We start from the raw sequence: 14,284 nt of genomic DNA on the forward strand, positions 1-14,284 counted from the left end.
AGGGTTCAGAGACATGGCTGATAGCACTTTCTACACTTATTGTATAAGAAATCCACACTGTTCAGCTCAGTATTCTGATTCCGATTCAGATTAGGCGTTGCATGTGGACATGCAACATGTTCAGTTGGGGGGGATGTTAGGTTCCCATTTTGTCTATTTTTGACTGTATATTTTGCCATTGTATTACCCTCTTCAACCCTTAAGTGAAAGCCTTTGCTAGGTGTTTTGGCTTAATCACTCCAAAAGGTACAAGAATAACTTTCCTCATTACTACATGTTTAATTATTTAACATGTAATCATGCTATCTTTATAATTATTTCCTGAAGATGATTAAAGTGTTGACTAATTGCTGAAACTGCCTAACTGGCAGGATCACATTCTGTCGTTGCTGAAACAGCGGAAACAGCTCAAACAGTGAAGCTGAAACAGCAAGAACAGCATGCACATTTTGAGGAACAGTTGGGATTTGTGTAACAAATCTGCATCGGCAAAAGAGTCTGACCGATTACTATATTGGTCATGATCTTCATGGCTGTAACAATATTTTGTTATCGAAAACTGGCTTCCTTATTTTTGGCACAAAAGGGTTGAAACTGAATGTATGGAAATCTGTTGTAATAGATGTCTCCTCTATAAAGAGGAGACATCTACATTAGAAAAGGGGGGGTAACAACTGGTAACACAGAACTAATAGTGAAGGGATGAGACTGAATCTCTTTTTGTAATATGGTTTATTGGCGGATGAATACAATTCTGTTCTGAGTATTTTATTTTAATTCCTGTGTTCTAGGGAATCTTGTGAGAAGGACAGGGCCGACCTTCATCACAAGATTCACCCATCTTCTTTCTATTGTGTGGTGTGTGTGTGTGATTTCTATTTACATTACAGTTACTGCTTCTACTGATATTTAATTTTGCTAAACTCTGTTTTCCTTTTAGCTGATTACTGTTGTATATGAAAACTTCACCGGTGATTAGGATTCACAGAGTGTATGTGTGAACTGGCCAACAGAGGCAGGTGCTGAAAGTCCTTACTCTGAGGATAGGGTCCTGATCCTTTGTTGCAGGACAACCATCACTTCCTTTTGCAGACTTGTTTCTTTTAAGATATTTGTTCTTATTTCATTTTCTGCAATAGGTTGTAACTACTATAACTGCTGTAACACAGAGTATGGATTTCATAAGATAGCAGACTGTTTATACTACAGCTTTTAATACCATTAAGATTGAGTACATACAATACGTAGTCACCTTTGAAATAATCAGGCTTTCCCGGATTGATAATTAATGTGGCACTCGACTGTTTTATTATTAAACAATTAAAGTGACCAACAGAGAGCATGGAGCAGCAGCTCGTTTGAGCTATTGCTTGTTCCTGCAAATTGATCCATTAAATTGGAATAGAAATATCCCGTTGAATTGGAATAGAAACAACGTGCACCCCAAGGTTCTACAGTTGAAGAGCTGCCAAAGGGAGAAGTTTCCCGCCTACGTGGTAATGAGGTTGTTGGAATTCTTGAGAGGACCGAGTGGAGTCAGAAAGAAATGTCGAAGCGAGATAAGATGGACTTTTCCAATATGGCTGCACTTTTAGATAAGTTTGACCCTGATGATATTTTTTTCATGAGGCTTAGCGGTTTTATTGATGACCACGATTATCAAGATATACTATATGTTCTGCAACAACGTGAGATTGAAGACTCACGAATTGTTTTTCAGGAAGGATGTAAAGAGGAACATATGGTTGAAGATCAAGAAGACCCATTAGTTGTTCTTGAGGAAGGAAGTAAAGAGGAACATATTGTTGAAGATCAATTGGATGAGCCACATGAAGTTGATTGCAAAGACTTGGCAGAAGAAGACAAAGCTGGAAAGAATTCAAATTATCATGATCTCATGAATGTTGAAGATAACATGACTGACATTTAGTTGTTTGACATTGGAAGTAGTGAGAGGAAAAATTCTCCTACCAAGCTTGTACATTCTAAAGTATTATCAATTACCAGCCTACAATCAAGATCGAGGAGGATAAGAGTTCAAGCATTTCGTCTTTGGGGAAGAAAACTCAGAAAGGAGTTGAAAATCTATCACTACCTCATGGCAAGGAAAGTAAAGATGAAGCCTCGCCTAGGAATGAACAAGCATGGACTCTCAAGAAAGAAAACTAAAATGAAAACTTTGTTACCAAGTTTTTATGTACTATTGTAAGCCTAGTTGAGACTAGGCCACCATGGATATGTTATTTTTTTAGTACCCTTTCTCCATTAAGGGGGAGTGTTAGAATTAATGGAGAAAGTTAAACTTAGTTGTTTTAAGGATAGGATTGAGACTCTAAGATTAGGTCTAAGATTCTACTACGTAGGGAGTGGTTGAAACCACACTTTTAGTGTGAAAGCCTATATGTATTAGGTTCTCATGATTGAATATCGATGTGTATTGTGTGAAGTGCTTAGGCACTCTCCATTGTATCTCACCTGGAGAGCCACTTAATTAATAGAATATTGAGTTTTTATCATATGCCTCATCTCAATTTATACAAGAAACTAAGTCAGTTAATTACCTCTTCAGCTTGGAAGGGTCATGGCAGTGATATCTCTTATAATATCAAGAAGATGAGGTTGTGATCGATGAGGCAGTGTGCAGTGCTGGGGTGGTGGTAAATTGTCGATGAATTGATAAGCGATCATAATTAATCTCCAACACAACCAGTGCTAATCTCTTTTTAATTCCCAAAGTACCGACAAAATCCACTATCCAGGACACGATCACTGGCTTGTTTCACTTAACCCGAGACGAATTAACCAACCAAAGTTAGAGTCTGTTAAAAACCCCAATAGCGTTTGTCGTGGGAGAATGTGATGGATGCTTTACAGGTGAAGAAATTAGATCCTCTAAGCTTTATTTAAGAAAGATGCATGTATGCTGATCTAAATTTTAAATTTCAAATGACATCAACGTAATTGTTGATGGACGCTAATTAGAACAAGTGAAGTTGCGACGCAGCGAGTCCCTGCGTGAAGTTGAGCCTGCCTGATAGTAGCTGCACTGGATCTGAAAGCTAGAACGCATAAGGGATAGGTAGCATAAGTACCATAGCCTGCCTGACAGTAGCTGCACTGGATCTGAAAGCTACAAAGCCAGCCAGCTACATAGCATAAGGGATAGGTAGCATAAGTACCATAATTAGCATAGTTAGCATAGGTAGCATAGGTAGCATAGGTTTTGCAGTTTGGACGAACATGAACCTTTCACGCTCTGGGACTGAGAAACTAACAAAAACTGTAATCTCGTTGCTGCCTCTGATTTCAGTGTTTTTCTACGCTTTAGTCAGCTTATGCTGTAATCATTAGGACGTTGACAGCCGTCCGGTTTTTTTTCCTTTCCTGCAGGTTCAAATCACTGTGCATCCGAAAGTGAAGCGCTTGAAAGTCTAAACTACAACTGAAATAAAGCAAACTTGAAATATTACATTTAAACCACACTAAGCCATTCATACGGCAATGAAACAAAGCAACAAAGCAGTATTTTTTAATTAATTTGACTTATTTCCAGAAACAAGATCATTTTCGATAAAAGGTTCAACATCGATTCGGGGGACCGGGGGCAACAATTTCACGAGGAAGAGGCAGGCGCTTCGAAGGAACCATTTGGTATGCCACGTTTCCGTGGGTACAACATACGTGTTAATAGCCAGAGGACTCAATTACAGGAACCTGACACTTATGCTTTCAGATGGTCATCCACGAACATTGCCATTCCATCTTACGACTTTTACAGTATTGGAAGGAACTGAGACTGAAGCAAGCATGTCTCTGCCTTATTTGAAGAACATAATGTAATGGGCTGTCGTAGGCTTCGATTTTTAAGAAGTGGTAGCAAGAGCTAAGAGCAAAATGCAGCTTCTGTATACCAGAAGTTTTAATTTAAACTTGCTAACATTTCACAATTAGATCATAACCCAAAGCCAATGAGAAACAACAATCGAGAGGCAATAAATAACCCAATGTCACCCATTAACAAAAGCATGGTTGAAATCAGAGATAGCAAACTGACATTGATTTTTGCTGCATCGAGTTGCTTTCCTTTGTTTTTCAGATTAATTCACAACACGGCTTAATAAAAATAGCTAAGAGCAAAAGGTAGGCAAAGCCTTAATGACAAAACTATTTCGCATTGCAGTCGAACTGATTCAAGTTCTTATCTAACTTATGAAGTTATTAAGACACGGACATTCACTGTAGGCCGAGAGATACATGTTGTCTGCAGTCGAGCAGAGACGGTGATGGCGGACCCAAATGCATATTTGAAGCATCCGTTGTACACCTGTAACAGAGAAAGAAGCGGGGAAATAAGACAATGCGTAAGATAATGCAAAAGAGATGTTAATTTTTTTTTGGTTTCCTTTTTCTTTGTCTTTCGACTTTTACGATGTCAATAATCAGAAGAGTCATGAGAATAAGTGCTAAGAGAAACAATGCTGTGAGTTCAGTAAGTTGGCTTATGCTAATGGATTCCATGTTATGTGAAGCGGGGAGGTGTATGTGAATATCCAGGTGCAGAGGAGGCCAATTTATACAAAAGTTCAACGTGTTTGTAAGGTGGTTTTAAGTGTGAATGGAGCTAAAATACTTGAGGTGCAATTAAGTGGTCGATAAGACATGGGGAGCGAATGGCATATGGAATGATGTATTTGGCGGCAGAAGTGATGTATCTGACATCGGGCAATCTTAGTGGTAGATTGGGTGCGACAGGAGATCTATGTCAATATCTAGGTGCAGAAATAATCTTGAAGATCAGATTGGATCAGGCCAGTATTTAATGATGGGCATATCGATCTGACATGGGGTGCAAATGGCATATGGAATGATGGATGTGGCGGCAGTAGTAAATGCGAAATTAGGTGCCCCTTTGAGTCTGTGGCAGTAGATTAAATATGATCAGTATTTAATGATGGGCATATCGATCTGACATGGGGAGCAAATGGCATATGGAATGATGGATGTGGCGGCAGTAGTAAATGCGAAATTAGGTGCCCCTTTGAGTCTGTGGCGGTAGATTAAATAAACTTATGACTAGAGATTGGTGTATTCAATGGGTTTAGTTCAATATGCTTATAGCTAGTATACTCATCAAGCAACAGGTTTCATGTCCTTGTTGCTTACTCTATACTGGAAGCTATTACTCTGGGAAAGAAAACTAAAATGCTTTGAATAGGCAACCCCTGTTGACATCAAGGGATAATAAAAGTAACACAAATCAATTTAACTGCATGTGCAAAAACAATGTAAAGCTGGAAAAGACACAATGCTTGTGCAACAACTTTCAACATGTAACTTCTTACCAAGCGAATAAGAGATAGCATAAGACAAGCTACGATACAATAAGCGATAAGCAATGGTACTACTAAGATGAAACCGGACCCTATGATGAGCTGAAGTAGAGTATATTGCAGTTTTCTTAGCAAGTTGAGAAGCAGGGTAGCTTCAAGATTATTTAATCAAGTACAATCATGATAATAGTATTTGACTCCGATTGTCTACATACACCACCCTGAATTTGTGTTCCTCATATACCTTGTCAGATTCCTTGTTGAACTGGATGACACAAAAAATTGTTTCAACTGAGAGAATCCCTTGCAATGAGCACTAAGCTTCAGGGAAAATAGTTTGTCCTTACATTGCATATCAGGCGGTATCTCTTTTTGCGCTTGCATGGTGATTACAAATAAAACAAAACCAATGAGAGGACAATCAAGCTCACATTAAACAAGCTCTTTAATTTATCATATTCAAGCAAGAAATATTAATCGATTAAGCTTTAAAATAAGAAGCTTCAAACCTTTCACATCACATGTAGACTGAGGTGGGATGACACCTGTATTGGGTCGTACACAGTACTTCTTTGGAGATGTAGTTTTCACCTGTCAAAATAGAATGCAGCAATAACCTCTGGTCATCTTGTTAAAACAAGTCTCTGAAATACCTAGACATCGATGCCTTTCATGTGTGCAGAACTGTAATACCTCGATGGAAATTGAAATTAGAGAAATGAGCAGAATATTTACAAAAGAAAAACAAAAGGAAATATGGCTACCTTAAATGCAACATCGAAGTCATTTAAAGTTATGATTCCTATGTTTTTACTGTATTTGGTATGTTTTGTCTAACAGTTTTTTTTTACTATTTCAATATGTAAGACAGTACACCTGCCAGAGCTTTAAAGGCTAGAACTAGAAGGTCAGAAATAGAGGATATCTGGCTGTTAAATTATGTGTTTCATTCTAATATAAAAGCAACCAGTTACAGTGAAAAAAATGCTTTCTCAGTAACAACATTGACCTAAAAAATACAACATGCTAAAAGTAGCACCCTTATAAGAAGTTAAAAGCAGCCCTAAACAAACCAGAAACCACATGAAAACAAATACAGCCACTGAGGAAACACTCTGACTCTGATTGTCTACATACACCACCCTGAATTTGTGTTCCTCCAAAAAATTGTTTCAACTGAGAGAATCCCTTGCAATGAGCACTAAGCTTCAAGGAAAATAGTTTTTAGTGTGAACTCACCATATCTGGAGTAATATCTTTAGCAGTCGTCCCAGCAGGGACCATAACACTCTACACAAGAAATTTGTCCTTACATTGCATATCAGGCGGTATCTCTTTTTGCGCTTGCATGGTGATTACAAATAAAACAAAACCAATGAGAGGACAATCAAGCTCACATTAAACAAGCTCTTTAATTTATCATATTCAAGCAAGAAATATTAATCGATTAAGCTTTAAAATAAGAAGCTTCAAACCTGTCACATCACATGTAGACTGAGGTGGGATGACACCTGTATTGGGTCGTACACAGTACTTCTTTGGAGATGTAGTTTTCACCTGTCAAAATAGAATGCAGCAATAACCTCTGGTCATCTTGTTAAAACAAGTCTTTGAAATACCTAGACATCGATGTCTTTCATGTGTGCAGAACTGTAATACCTCGATGGAAATTGAAATTAGAGAAATGAGCAGAATATTTACAAAAGAAAAACAAAAGGAAATATGGCTACCTTAAATGCAACATCGAAGTCATTTAAAGTTATGATTCCTATGTTTTTACTGTATTTGGTATGTTTTGTCTAACAGTTTTTTTTTACTATTTCAATATGTAAGACAGTACACCTGCCAGAGCTTTAAAGGCTAGAACTAGAAGGTCAGAAATAGAGGATATCTGGCTGTTAAATTATGTGTTTCATTCTAATATAAAAGCAACCAGTTACAGTGAAAAAAATGCTTTCTCAGTAACAACATTGACCTCAAAAATACAACATGCTAAAAGTAGCACCCTTATAAGAAGTTAAAAGCAGCCCTAAACAAACCAGAAACCACATGAAAACAAATACAGCCACTGAGGAAACACTCTGACTCCGATGGAAACACTCTGACTCCGATTGTCTACATACACCACCCTGAATTTGTGTTCCTCCAAAAAATTGTTTCAACTGAGAGAATCCCTTGCAATGAGCACTAAGCTTCAGGGAAAATAGTTTTTAGTGTGAACTCACCATATCTGGAGTAATATCTTTAGCAGTCGTCCCAGCAGGGACCATAACACTCTGCACAAGAAATTTGTCCTTACATTGCATATCAGGCGGTATCTCTTTTTGCGCTTGCATGGTGATTACAAATAAAACAAAACCAATGAGAGGACAATCAAGCTCACATTAAACAAGCTCTTTAATTTATCATATTCAAGCAAGAAATATTAATCGATTAAGCTTTAAAATAAGAAGCTTCAAACCTGTCACATCACATGTAGACTGAGGTGGGATGACACCTGTATTGGGTCGTACACAGTACTTCTTTGGAGATGTAGTTTTCACCTGTCAAAATAGAATGCAGCAATAACCTCTGGTCATCTTGTTAAAACAAGTCTCTGAAATACCTAGACATCGATGCCTTTCATGTGTGCAGAACTGTAATACCTCGATGGAAATTGAAATTAGAGAAATGAGCAGAATATTTACAAAAGAAAAACAAAAGGAAATATGGCTACCTTAAATGCGACATCGAAGTCATTTAAAGTTATGATTCCTATGTTTTTACTGTATTTGGTATGTTTTGTCTAACAGTTTTTTTTTACTATTTCAATATGTAAGACAGTACACCTGCCAGAGCTTTAAAGGCTAGAACTAGAAGGTCAGAAATAGAAGATATCTGGCTGTTAAATTATGTGTTTCAGATTGTTGTCTGGTTTGGCTGCAGCTTTTCCTAATATAAAAGCAGCCAGTTACAGTGAAAAAAATAGAAACTCAAGCCAGAGAGCTGACATACTACAAATTTGCCATTCACTAACCAGACATGCCTACAATAACTTTGAACAGTAGTGCAAATTATTATTAATGTGTAGCTTCACATTAAATTCTTTTCACCATGGTATAGATTATATAGCAACTTTTGCACCCAATTTGGTCAAAGATAAAGTATAGCTACATTAAAATTAAGCTGGACTAATTTCTTTCATTTTCACTACCTCGCTTACAGCTCCACACTGGATTCTATCAAGGATGTGACTTAGTTTCTCTACTTTTGATTAACTCATGCTTCTACTACCTTGCTTAACTGCATCTTGTGCTATAGAAATTAAGAGCTTTAGAATGCACTCTCCGAGGTGTAATCTAGGCAATAAAGAGTAACAGCGATTGCTCCTTCCTAACTGGAAATTGTTGAATACCTTAAGAGAGGATGTAGCCAGCCTACTCTTCTCAGGCAATACTCTTCCTGACTTTAGGAGAAGTTAGCAATGTTAGAAGCAGCTTTAGGAGCTTGCCTTCATCTTTGTGTGCCATTGCCATGTATAGCTTCGATCTCAGCACCTTTGTGTTCATTACAGAGGAAGGACATTTCCTTGAGATGTTGAAAAGCGCTTGTGATATAGTTTTTCAGCTCGGTATTAACTTTCTGCTCATCCCAGTGCACTTTCTGCAACAGGGAAAATATCATCATAGACCAGCACAATATTTGCAAACTCAGCTATGTACGAGGGAGAAATCTGCAAAGAGAAAATTTACAAGTGAGTCAAAGTACACAGCGAAAAGAGTCGATGAAGATACAACTTTGCAAACAACGAAATGAAAGGGCTAAAAAGAAAAACGGGGAGGTGAGAATGGAAAAGTGGCGAGCTTTATAATGATGAACTTACCAAGCATTAAACCTGCAAACACATGGCATCCTCCCAAATCCGTGAGAAACTCTCAAACATGAGTGCACAAGAGAATAATCTGAGAGGGGACTTTAAAATGTCAACATAAAATTAAACTTCTGAGTCAGGAAGTTTTGATCCAAACATAAAGTGGATCTACGTGGAAGATTCCAACCCTTTTGCAGCAAAATAAATGATTATTTTACATGTCTAAGGCCTGTGGAGAACAGATACGCACTGTCTATCTAGTCAAACACATCTGAATCTTTGATCCTTATGCCCAAGGGTAGTTTTCTGATGGTATGGTACAGACCATTCCAAGGAAAATTGAAATCAAGGGATAGCTTAAAGTACAATCAATGAAATTTTGTTAAAAGAGTACATATTTGACTATAGGTAGCCTACTATTATTTTGGTACTGATGGAACACAAGTATTCTTAAATTTCAGTGCACACTGTAAACAGAAGATGAAATAAAACAAAACAGAATATCTTGCCAACACAATTCTCTGTATATAAATTATTGTAAAGTCAAATCCCATATCCATCATTGTATAGAATTCCAAATCTCACCATATTCCATTGTTGCTAAGATGCATATTTAACAAGAAATTAAGTCCATAAAAGACCAATGTCCCCAATAGTCATATTAAACTGTACATTGCACCTTGCTAACAAACAAATGGGGATAATTGCACCAAAGATAATTTTCTCAAACTTCAGCTGCATAATCACTCGTGTACTGAATTCTCTGATACTTCTTTGACAGATGGAGTTTTGATAAGTTGGCTATAATTGCTGCAAGTCCTGTCCTGTGTCATTTTGGGTTTGTTTCTCCAAGGACTTGGAAAAGATATAAAAAATCAAAAATGGCCATTACCATATGCCATATAAACTAAACTAAACAAGAACCATGGAGAAAACTGGCATCAAAACGAAAGGTATCACAGTGAAATGAAATGGGGAAACTTACCTGAAAGCACCATAATCGTACCACCTCGCCTTGTTAGAAGAAGTATCATTCCCGAATTTGTGGATGTTCAGTGCCATGAATATGGAGGCTGCCAGGGAGAAACACAATGATACAATACGCACGACAAGAATGAGCGTATTAAATCTCCTGAGCTTGTATAATGAAGCAGAAGAAGAATAGTAAGCATGTGCTCTTCCAACCCCGTATTGCCCTCCCCAGCCCCTTCCCCTGCCCCTATCCCTATCAGGGCTTGGACTAGGCCTATCCCCATTATGCTGTGCCGCATGTCTGAGGGCTTCACTTGCCAGCTCTGGAGACTGCATGCCACACCCTGCTCACCCTCCCCTGCTCTCACTGTTCACACTAATTATGCAAATCGAAACCCTTCACTTCAGTTGGCTTTATAGAAATGCAAATGCAGTTGGCAAGGTCTTCTTGACATGGTCACCATAATGTTCAATCAGACAGAGACAGAGCAGCCAAGACACTAAACTAATCTAATCTGATCACGAGCTCGCTGCCCTTCTCCCACGAGATTGAACATCATAAACATTCACTGAGCCAGAATAGAAAATTGTCAGCTGTGCGCCTGCTGGCTTTTCAGAAACACTGGCAACAGCCCTTCAAAACCAAAAATGCCCACAGATTTGTCAATCCACAATGAAGCTAAAGATAATTGGCATTCTGCATGAACCATACAGAGAGTAAGATAACATATTTACAAACCTTAAACTAAAATCACAACTTAACATCAGCATTGACAAGCATATTACCCTGGTATAGTGGTTCTGGTGGAGGCTCCAACAACAGGCAAGAAGGAATGTTGTCCAGCTAAGGGCATTCCTTGAAACTGTCTCACCAAAGTAGTTGTTATTATATTTAAACATAAATTGAAGTTCATTAAAATTATTAGTAAAGTGAATATGCCGGTTAGAAAAATGAATACGACAGGCTGCCAAATGTTGCATGCGCAAAGAAACGTGGCCACATGTTAGCAACGTAAAGTGTCTTCTCCTACACAAGCCTCTCCATGTTTATGGAAAGCCACGATTTGAATGTGAAGGCATCCCCAAGAATTCGTCTTCTGGAAGATTAATAAAGGGCAAGGCTGCAAGCCCTCTGCAAGGGAGAGAGAGCCGCGATGTGGCCAATAAACCGCTCAATATGAATGAAGATCGAAGCTACACGACGCACCCTACGTCTTTTTGGAAAACCAGAGAGGATCGTTGCTCTCGAGGAAGAAAAAGGTAGCTACAATGGCTCTGTTTATAGCCAGGCTCCTCCCTATGATTATCTCTCCTGTGGTTCCTCCCTGTATGGTGACCTGAGTGCTCAGAGAATGAGGGAGTGGATGGCTTATCATGCCAAATTATTTGGGCCTAGGTCGCATTTTGTTTTTCACGATGCAGGTGGAGTGCATCCCCAGGTTAGAAAGGTGTTGGAGCCATGGATCAGGGCAGGTCGAGTGACATTGTAGGATGTAACAGAGCCTTAAAGATTCGATTATGGTTTTTCGATTTGAAATTCAATGTGATAATTCTATTGTGCAGGGAATGGGGATTTGAGAACTTACAGTTTGTCATGGATTCGATACAACATATGCAGGGAATGGGGATTTGAGAACTTACAGTTTGTCATGGATTCAGGTTCGAAGGCGAACCAGACATTTGAGGGCCTCACGACCTGCCGTTGCGCCCCTTCGCTCCGCGTGCCCGACTGCTAAACAGGTCGCCAAAGGCATCAAGCCTGATTTGAGAACTACTCTTGCTTCTGTTGTTTATTCAACTACTTCAACTACGGAATCAACGACTGCATCAACGGCTGCTTATGGGTAAACCACTGGTTATGCTACTGACCCTACTGCTGGGAAGCTACTGGTGTTGGATCTAGAGATGGAGGGTATGCAACGTATGGAACTGGGGAAACTGCTATAGATGGTGCCTTTGCTGCTTCAACGGCTTAATATACTGATGCTGGCTTTTACATGCGGAATGGCCTGGAATGACTAGGGGAATTACCTGAGCCGGTAGGCGGACACCTCCCGCCATGCAACCCTTGAGCATACGGCCGACACCTGCAAAACAACAAGCAAACCTTCATATGTATGCCTATTCGCACTTAACATTAAACATTAAGGAATTAATGTTAGCATTAAAAGGAAACCGCACACGGTCAGGGCCACTTGATTGTGCGTAAATACGAGTTTAAGCTATGGTCCGGCCTCTTCCGCCTCGGGAAGAGGCCAAATAAGATGGCCAACAGAACCTGAACTCCAAACTTTAGAATATAACTGCAAATAACACTAAAAAACCTTGCAAATTAATGCTAACTGCCCTCCGAACGGTTACTATAGTCCCTGCCGGATGCCAGATGGCAGGGACTAATAAGATGGTTGGTGAGTTGATAAAAAATCGTAATTAGAATAAGATGGTTGGTGAGTTGATAAAAAATCGAATGTAGAGCTCTATAACACAGTCGGCCGTAGCATCCACGCAAGACACACGATGAGATGAGGCTAAAGGCTTACCAGTTGTTGGTGGACACGAAGTAGGTTTGGAGCTCCATAAATAATGGGGTTTCTGTTTCGCAACGAACATGCAATGATTTACTCATTGATGAAGTGTTGATTTATTATTATTATATTAATGAAGTGTTGATTTAAAAAATATTCTATTTCGCAAGCAACCTGCAATGATTTACTGATTGATGACGTGTTGATTTATTATTAGTATATTAATGAAATGTTGATTTATTATTATTATATATCTTATAGTATTAGATAGATAAGATGAAAAAACACTATAGTGCTTGATGTTTGCCATTTACATTTACGAGTGATCTGTATTACCCATATCCGACACCTTTGATGGACAACGAAGCAGTTATACATTGTCACCAGGGATGGAATTTGACACTTAGTGATTTAGTCGTCAAATACTATTAAAATTTTTGCTAAATAGTTAAAAACCTTTTCTAGAAATTGTGAAAACAGTATAGGAAGTGTGAAACTGAGGAGAGGAGGTTTTTTTGAAAGGAGTTGTTTTTAATGTGATTTTTTGGAATTTTTAATGGGAATTTGGTTGAAAAATTTTGTGTTGAAATTTTAATTTGTGTTATCTAAACTAGATTTTTGATTGCATATATGAATCAGCACCCTAAAAACCTTAAGGGCACTTCTGTTGTGCAAAGTTACCCATCAAATTCGTGATTTCAATGAATTCTTGCAAAATTTTAAAAAAATTAAACCAGAAAAATCCAAAAAAAAATTCCAAAAAATTACACTACGCTCTCTGTCGCTCTCTGTCACTTTAAATAAGATTCTTTAAGTCCTATCACTTTTTGATCAGCTGGTCGAGCACCTGTAGATGTTGCCAACCCATCGCTAAGCTGCATATTATGGTGTTGATCAGCCTTAGCTGCCCGGATGTTGCCAACCCATCGCTAAGCTACATATTATGGTGTTGATCAGCCTTAGCTGCCGCGTGGTGTCCGCAACTGTTCGAAATTTTCGTATCCAAGTTAAGTGACAGATTTCCAAAGTCGTACATGATATATGGTTTGTAATGAATTTCAAGTGTATTAAAAGGCAACTAATATTTCCAACCCTATAGGTTATTTAATGCCTTTAAGACACTACGCTTAACAGAAGCATGCCCATACTATGGGTTGTATCAGGCTTCTCCTTTCCGGATTATCATCCATCTCGCTGTCTTTTCTTATATTGAAGGTCATCCAAACGCAGCGGCATGCGCATTATATGCCCATCCATTACCCTCACCACCTGATATTGATTGCATGGAATGTCATCATACAAAATCATACGATGTACTGATACGGTGTACTGATTGCATGGAATGTCCGAATACAAAATGATACGATATACGATGTGGATTGTTGATAAATAGTGTATATGAAATGATGGATGAGGTGGATTTCTAGGCATTAATATTATGCTATTTGAATTTGAAAACCGCCCAAAACATTCAAATTCGAAGTTTGAGCTTGTAAACCCACGCCGCCAATGCTTCGTTGAAGACATCAAATTCATTTAGGGAGTTTCGGGCATTGGTTTGTAAAGGGAAAAGTTGGCGTTAAAATTGGAGCTGATAGAGCAGGTTG

At 38.5% G+C, this 14,284-nt stretch overlaps 2 protein-coding genes across 19 annotated transcripts; both read right to left on the minus strand.

The window, feature by feature from the left end:
* Positions 1-4,026: 4,026 nt before the first annotated feature.
* Positions 4,027-9,846, minus strand: LOC149206079 (vesicle-associated protein 2-1-like). 8 transcript variants are annotated; one of them, XM_089395294.1, is made up of 7 exons: positions 9,193-9,846; positions 8,725-9,042; positions 7,792-7,873; positions 7,556-7,606; positions 6,806-6,887; positions 5,575-5,707; positions 4,027-4,324 (listed from the first exon to the last, which is right to left on the minus strand). In XM_089395294.1, the coding sequence occupies exons 4-7, from the start codon at positions 7,598-7,600 to the stop codon at positions 4,234-4,236; spliced, it is 351 nt and encodes a 116-aa protein (XP_089251420.1). In that variant the 5' UTR covers positions 7,601-7,606; positions 7,792-7,873; positions 8,725-9,042; positions 9,193-9,846; the 3' UTR covers positions 4,027-4,233. The 8 variants fall into 8 exon arrangements, with proteins under 8 accessions (XP_089251420.1, XP_089251419.1, XP_089251418.1 ...); XM_089395293.1 differs by having other exon boundaries at positions 7,556-7,650; XM_089395292.1 differs by having other exon boundaries at positions 7,556-7,659.
* Positions 9,847-9,853: 7 nt separating this feature from the next.
* Positions 9,854-12,440, minus strand: LOC149206080 (uncharacterized). 11 transcript variants are annotated; one of them, XM_089395284.1, is made up of 5 exons: positions 12,334-12,440; positions 12,184-12,239; positions 11,794-11,884; positions 10,939-11,015; positions 10,533-10,786 (listed from the first exon to the last, which is right to left on the minus strand). In XM_089395284.1, exons 2-5 carry the CDS (start codon positions 12,226-12,228, stop codon positions 10,766-10,768), a joined length of 234 nt encoding a protein of 77 aa, XP_089251410.1. In that variant the 5' UTR covers positions 12,229-12,239; positions 12,334-12,440; the 3' UTR covers positions 10,533-10,765. The 11 variants fall into 11 exon arrangements, 8 of the variants coding, with proteins under 8 accessions (XP_089251407.1, XP_089251410.1, XP_089251413.1 ...); XM_089395287.1 differs by having other exon boundaries at positions 11,794-11,881; positions 12,334-12,437; XM_089395281.1 differs by lacking the exon at positions 12,334-12,440 and adding an exon at positions 9,854-10,035 and having other exon boundaries at positions 10,166-10,786; positions 11,794-12,284.
* Between the last annotated feature and the right edge of the window lie 1,844 nt (positions 12,441-14,284).

This window comes from Pinus tabuliformis, chromosome 1_2 (genome assembly GCF_031772625.1).
Source record: "Pinus tabuliformis cultivar Carrire ecotype Pingquan chromosome 1_2, CPIR1, whole genome shotgun sequence".
Classification (NCBI taxonomy): Eukaryota; Viridiplantae; Streptophyta; class Pinopsida; order Pinales; family Pinaceae; genus Pinus; species Pinus tabuliformis.